This window comes from Chrysochloris asiatica, unplaced genomic scaffold (genome assembly GCF_000296735.1).
Source record: "Chrysochloris asiatica unplaced genomic scaffold, ChrAsi1.0 scaffold00027, whole genome shotgun sequence".
NCBI classification, from domain to species: domain Eukaryota; kingdom Metazoa; phylum Chordata; class Mammalia; order Afrosoricida; family Chrysochloridae; genus Chrysochloris; species Chrysochloris asiatica.
In genome coordinates, this window is record NW_006408545.1 from 19040926 (window position 1) to 19048682 (window position 7757).

At 41.0% G+C, this 7757-nt stretch overlaps 1 protein-coding gene across 1 annotated transcript in view; it reads right to left on the reverse strand.

Moving 5' to 3' along the window:
* ARMC2 (armadillo repeat containing 2) overlaps nt 1-7757 on the reverse strand; it is a 143512-nt gene that overhangs the window by 13781 nt on the left and 121974 nt on the right. The window contains exons 13-14 of the mRNA XM_006839993.1: nt 1460-1582; nt 1031-1144 (exon numbers count right to left, since the gene is read on the reverse strand). Of these exons, the coding sequence (XP_006840056.1) occupies nt 1031-1144; nt 1460-1582 (237 nt within the window). The remainder of the gene's footprint in view (nt 1-1030; nt 1145-1459; nt 1583-7757) is intronic.

Below are 7757 nucleotides of genomic sequence, written 5' to 3' on the forward strand. Positions count from 1 at the left end.
TTTATATATATTTATAAATAATAAACCTGTATTATATAAACTTTCTACCAACATGGATACTTTTTTCCTTACATGAACTATTTGAGACATACACAGAGGATGCTTTGTGTCAACACGCGTGTGGCCACCATTAAGAAATACAGCATTACAGATTTAATTTTATGTTTGGGTGCATCCCCTGACGCCCCATCTCATTCTTGTCCCTCTTTTCTCCAGAGCTAACTTCAGTCTGAACTGTAGTTTCTCATTCCCAAGTACACTTTGTACTTTATACCATCACTACCACATGACTACATACGTATAAATAATACCCAGGATTGTTTTTCATGTCTTAAAACTTTTATTAGTGGCATTGTTGTTGAGTGCCCTCAAGTCAGTTCTGACTCATAGCAACCCTGTATAAGGTTTCCCAGGAGCAACTGGTGGGTGGGTTTGAACTGCTGACCTTGTGGTTAACAGTCCACATTTCTCTTACAGAGCCACACCAGGACTCCATTAGTCCATGTAGATCCTCCAATCACTTGCTTGTTGGCCTTGACATTGTGTTTCTGAGGTTTCTGCATGTGGGCACATGTACCTAGTTCACTTACTTGAATTGCTAAGGCAGGTTTCATTGCATGAATGTGCTGTAAAGCATTCATCTCTTGCTTGTTGATGGACATTTAGGTTGTTTCCAACTTTTGCTACTACAAGAATACTGGAATGGACATTCTAGCATTTAATGTGAAATGCCTTTTCAGCCAGTTACTCTGGGCACAAGGAATGGATCTAGATGATGGTTTCCCTTACACACACACACACACACACACACACACACACACACACACACACCATCTCAGACCTCTGAAAGCCAGTCACCAAGGGAAGACAAGCACTTTGAACACCACCTAGATTCATCTTGGCATTCTAAGCACTACACAGCCCCAAACAGGGAAAAGTAGCATTGTGATGGATGGCCCAAGCTCTGTAATCACTTGGCTACCTACTGGCAAGAACTGCATGTTTATGAATGCAAGTGCCTTTAACTCACCATTTTTCTGCACAATAAAATCACAGATGTCACGGTGTTGGGAGAGATTCCCAAACACACGCACAGCCTCCAGAATCCCTTGCATGTTGTTAGTGACCAGGAGCTTTAAGAGCACTGGGTTTGGTTAACAAAGAAACAAAATCAGTACATTCAAGTCTTAAATTAAAGGCTACTAGAAATCAAAATAATATTCAATACTGATAACTTTAAAAATGATAATAAAATGCCAACTTTAAAGGAGTTTTGCAATAAAATTAAGTATTAGTTTGTCCCTTACAAAAAAAAATGTAGGTTATATTCTAGACAAAAGTCAGGCTTTTAAAACATATACCTAAAGTCAGATCATATGAATGACTCTAGTTCTGTGTTTAGTTAATCAAATCAAAACCTTAAACAAACATTCATGTGTCCAAGTCCAACCTTACTTACATTCAGCTATATATAGCTTTTTGTCGTGAATGATGGAATTCTTCACTTGGTAGTAAGATAAATTGTTGATTGTTGCTATAGCATTTATCACTAGTTCCTCACAATCATCAATTGACTTGTATTCTGAAACAAAGTGAGGATAGAAGTGTCAGAGATGAATCACAGGGGTAGAGCTAATGGTATCACACCTGCAGCAATGCTAGGGCCCTGGACCAGGCTTCTTCCCAGGCCAGGGCTATGCAAGTGTGCTCTGTTTCCCATGATTCTTCCTGCAGGGAAAGACACCAGAGCAGAGAGTACACACTATACTCAGTCCCTCCAGCCAGGGGTTTGGAAAGCCAGGCCATTCTAGTCCCTGTGTGTAATAGCAAAGCCAAGAGTTCAGTACCCCATTGAGCGCAAGCTAGCTCTAATCGCCAACTGGTTTGCCCAGTCCTCAGGCTCTCCCAGAGCCTCCACCCTGCGAGTATGGAGTCTGCTACCCACACCCAACTCCCAACAGAATGATTCTTAGGTCATAAACCATCTGTAAAGCCTATCAACTCTGACTTCCAAACACTCAAAATATGATCACTTCCCACTATTTCCTCTAATACCGCCCTAGTACATCCCACTTCCTCACTGGCTTCTTCTCTTCCATTTGTGCCTCCCTAAGTCTATTCTCAACATAGTGAGCCCGACAGAGTTAGCTGGGAAATGTCGCTCATCTCCATGCCCAATAATGAATCCTCTAACAGTGCACCCTAACCTAATATTCCATCCTACAGATAAGAACACCGAGGCTCCGAAAAGCTAACTCCTGTGCGTGACATCACAAAACAGGCATCTGAATCCAGGCCTGACTTTTTCGCCCACTGAAGCCAAGGATACAGACATCACTATGGGACCATTAAAGCCGCTGGGGCAATAATTTGTTCCCAAGAGCATGAGAAAGCCACACAGCCCTCTAGAACGGACTAGCTTGTGAATATTAATAACTGTAGGAAAGTAAATCAGGCATAGCTCTCCTCCTAACTTGGCCATTCACAATGATACGTCTCCAATCCAAGAGCTCAGCCCCTTCTAGGTCACTGCCGCCAGCTCACAGCAGGTGAGAACTTCTCCAGCAGGTGTCAGACTTTGTAGTTCCTAACCTGTCACAGAGGATAGCTGTGGTTCCCTGAGCACTCAGTGCTTAATGGGAACAAGAATCACCTGGGGACAGGGGAGGACTTGAAATGCAGGTTCGAAGACTCTAATAGACAATGGCAAGGCTATGGAAAGAGGATTTTAATGAGTCCCACAGCTGATTCTGAAGGAACTCTGGTAGCGTAGTGGTTACAAATCGGGCTGCAAACCTTAAGGTCAGCAGTTTGAAACTACCAGCTGTTCCGTGGGAGAAAGATAAGGTTTTCTGCTCCCATAAAGATTTACAGCCACGGAAACGCTGTACAGGGTCGCTATGAGTCGTAACTGACTCCACGGCACATAACAACAACAACAGCTAATTCTGAGGTGGCTGGTTCCCTGGCTGAGAAGTACCACCGTGAAGGGCCAAGCTTCCGGGGAGGAAGGAGCATTGAAAGACAGGGCAATGTTATGTAGCCTAAAACCTGTAATATTTGAAGCTGTTTAAAAAACTGAACTTTAGAAATGGCAACTAGGCAGATGCGCTAAGCGGACCCTCTACAACAAAGATAGGAAAGGCCCAATGAAACAGACACAGATGAAAATCCTGGAACAATGAATGTCAGAGGAGAGGGAGAGCTGCGAATTAAGTGCTTGCTGGGAGAAGAGACTGAGAAGAGGGAGACTGGCTGGTGAACGGTTGGCCAGACTTCAGTGTGACCATCTCAAACTTTTGTGAGCAGCTCTGATGACAGAACATGGCATGGCAGAGCAGATTCACACAGATGATGGAAAAAATTTGATTTCTTCTTTCTCTCCACACTTCCCTGGTGACCAGAGGTGTGGCCAGCTCCCACCTCCATCCCTGCAGCAGTCTTGCTCTCCAGGAGTTTGGAACCACATGGTTGGGAATGACATCAGTGTGAGGTGGGGGTCGGCTGCAAGATTTGGTGCTTAGATTCAGACAGCTCAACTCCAGACCTCCAGAACCCACAGAGCCACCAGACCAGCATTAGTCTAGCAGAAACCCTCATAACCCAGTTGCCCCGTGGTTCTAACAGACACTGAAACCAGCTCCATCAAGAGCCTACAGGACTGAGTGCACTGAACATAGATAACACCTAGGTCTATAGGAGCTCCATCGAGGGCCAGGAACTCCGCTGTCGCATCCTTCCTACACCCTCGGTTGGCAGAGCCTTCCCCCCCCCCGTTTTCTCCTCTCTGGGTCCAGCAAGTGCACTGTTTTCTTTTCTTTCATTGTTTTTGTTTGTTCTTTTTTCTCTTTTTGCTTCTCAGTCCATTCCCTAGAATTTAACTCTTTCTAGCTCTACTTTGGAGTCCTGGTGAGGCTTTGTGGGCTAATGCATAAGGCTGCAAAGTCGTTTGAACTGCAAGGTCGGTGGTTCAAGCTCACCAGTTGCTTCTTGGAAACCCTCTACAGGGTGGCTATGGGTCAGAATTGACTCGACGGCACTTCACAACAAAAACATCTCTAGTTTTTCCTTCTTTTTTTCTGTTCCTCATTTCCTTTCTTATTCTTTTTCTTTGGATCTTTCTTCAAACCTTTAAACTCTAAGCTCTGGTTCTCTTTTCAGCTTCCCTCTTCCTGGTTTTTCTAAGTGTTGTTCGTTTTTTTTTTTTTTTTACTCATTACTTCCATCTTCCTGTCCCTCTTTTCTCTTTTTATTTATTATAGACTTGTTTCTGGCTAATGCTTGTTTTAATTTATTTTTTCTCCTTTATCGTTTTCTCTTTTCATTGCTGGTTGCTTGTTTTGTTTTCTTGTGTGTGTATATTTTGTTTCTCCTCTTTCCCACCCAACAGGAGACAGCAATCATGCCCATACAGCCCAGCCACAACCAAATCCTCTGCAGCTCCACCCATTGGGTAAGAGCCAATACCAGCTCCTATGCCAACTGATCAACAACAGACAACAGACAACCCCAACCAAACCCACCCTAAACTGAGGTGTATGAACAGTGTCTGGGACTGGCACATATGATTTCACCCCTAAACTACACCCAAAAGAGACTGCTAACAAGAGCCTAAGAACACGTCAACATACAGTCATCAACAACATCCAAATACAAAAACACGAAAATGTTCTGGAGACCACAGACAATTTTAGCTCACATGACAGAACAAGAGCAAACAGCACAAATAAATAACCCAGACACAGAGCCAGAAAACACTTCTGAGGTAGAAAGAGTAATAGAACTAACTGGAAACTAATTCAAAAGAATGATATTCAGGTTCCTTCAAAGGACTGACAGAAAGATCAAGGAAAACAAACAGAACACAGAAAAACTTTAGACGAATTCAAGAAAACACTATAGGAACAAACATATAAAATCAGTGCAAATTTTGAAATAATACAAAACCTGTAATTAGAAATACAAAAGATTAATACTAAGACTTCAGAAATGGACACTGCATTAAAGGGACAAAGGAGTAGATTCAAAGCAATGGAAGCCGGAACTAATGAGTTTGAAGATCAATCTCTCAATACTAGTATGCTGGGACTCCTAGTGTGGTGCTGTAGGATAATCACTGAACTGCTTATCACAGGTCAGAAGTTCAAACACACCAGTGCTCCTTGGAAACCCTACACAGGATCACTATGAGTTGGAACTGACTCAATGACCCTTAATAACAACTAGTATGCTGGAAGAACAACCAAATAAAACAATGAAAAAAAATCCAAAGAAAGCCTAAGAATTATGTAAGGCATCATGAAGAGGAATAACTCATGGATGGTCAGAATTCAGGAAGAGGAAGAAACAATAAAAAACATAGAGAAAATTGTCAAAGAATTATTGGAAAAAAATTTTCCTAACATCATGAGAGACAAGATAAGCATATGGGAAGCTGACCAAACCTCAATCAGGATAGATCCCCAAAAAAAAATCACCAAGACACATCATAATAAGATTCTACAAAATCAGAGACAAAGAAAAAATCCTGAGAGCAACTTGGGAAAAATGAAAAGTTATTTACAAAGGAGAACCAAAAAGACTAAGCTCTGATTTCTCAGCAGAAACCACGTAGGCAAAAACACAAGGAGAAGACATATAGAAAACTTTGAAGGAAAAAAACTACCAGCCAAGAATCATCTGCCTAGCAAAGCTGTTCTTTAAATACAAAAACAAAATTAGGACATTTCCTGGTAAACAGAAATTAAAAGAATTTGCAATAACCAGACCAATTTTACAAAAAATACTAAAGGATGCTCTTTGGACTGAGAACCAACAACAGCAGACAACAATCTGAGATTAACATACATGACAGCACCACCCAGAACTCAATCCGGATATAGAATTATTTAAAGTAATTCTATAATTCTACAAGTCTGAAAATAGGGAATCAGAAACACTAATTTATAATGAATTCAACTGTACAGTAGAAAGAGGGAATAGTGTAGATACATAACTTGCAAATGGCCAGGAAGTCAACTACATTTCAAGATAAAACAAATGAGAAATGTCTTAAATGAGAAAAAAATAAATAAATTATAGGGTAACCTCAAAGAAAATTAATATACCTTCATATCCAAAAAAAAAGAGGAAAACCAGAAAGATTTAGTAACCCATTAATAAACATCGACATGAAAATGAAAAGAAAACCCACAAACAAGTGAAATCACTTCAGAAAAATTATGTGGATCAACAAAACCAGCAGCACCACAAAAAAACACAAATCAAAATGGCAGCAATATATTCATTTGTTGTTGTTGTTAGGTGCCATCGAGTCGGTACCGACTCATAGTGATCTTATGCACAGCAGAACGAAACACTGCCTGATCCTGGGTCAACTTCACTATGTTGCCATGCATGAGTCCATCGATACTACCACTTGGCCAATTCATCTCGTTGGGAGTCTTCCTCTTTTTTTCTGACCCTTTACCTTACCAAACATGATATCCTTCTCCAGTGACTGGTCCCTACTGACACTATGTCTGAAGTATGAGAGATGAAGCTTGGCCATCTTGGCCTCCAAGGAGCACTCTCGCTGCACTTCCAACACGGCTCTATTGGTTCTTTTGGCAACCCATGGCACTTTCAATATTCTCTTCCAACACCATAAATCAAATGCATCAATTCTTCTACGGTTTTCCTTATTTACTGTCCAGCTTTCACATGTATATGAGGTTATTGAAAATACCATGGCTTGGGTCAGGCGCACCTTAGTCGTCAAGCTGACATCTTTGCTCTTCAACATTTTAAAAAGGTATTGTGCAATACGTCGTTTGATTTCTTGACTGCTGCTTCCATGGTGTTGATAGTTGATCCAAGGAGAATGAAGTCCTTAACTTCAATCATTTCTTCCTTGATAAGAATGTTGTTTATTGGTCCAGTGGTGAGGATTTTTGTTTTCTTTACATTGAGATGTAATCCATACCTGAAGGCTGTGCTCTTTGATCTTCATCAGTAAATGTTTTAAGTCCTCTTCACTTTCAGCAAGCAAGGTTGTATCACCTGCATATCGCAGGTTGTTAATGAGTCTTCCTCCAATCCTGATGCCACATTTTAATTCATATAATGCAGTTTTTTGGATTATTTGTTCAGCATACAGGCTGAATAAGTATGGTGAAAGAATACAACCTTGTCACACACCTTTTTTAATTTTAAACCATTCACTGTTCCCATGTTCTTTCTAACTGCCTCTTGGTCCAGGTACAGATTCGTCATGAGCACAATTAAGTGTTCTGGAATATTCATACTTCACAATGTTGTCCAAAGCTTGTCATGATCCACACGATCAAAAGCTTTTGCGTAGTCAATAAAGCACAGGTAAACATCTTTCTGATAGTCTCTGCTTTCAGCCAAGATCCATCGGACATCAGCAATGATATATATACCTCATTCCACGGCCTCTTCTGAATCTGGCTTGAACCTCTGGAAGTTCTCAGTCAATGTATGCTTGCAGTCATTTCTGTATTACATTTAGTAAACTTTACTCGCGTGGGATATCAAAGAGATTGTCCGATAATTTCCGTATTCTATTGGGTCATCTCTCTTTGGAACTGGCACAAATATGGATCTCTTCCAATCAGTTGGCCAGATAGTTGTCTCCCAAAGTTCTTGGCAGAGATGAGTGAGTGCCTCCTGTGCCTCCTCACTTTCTTGAACGATTTCAATTTTTATTCCATCAGATTCCTGTTGCTTTGTTCTTTGCCAATTCTTTCAATGCA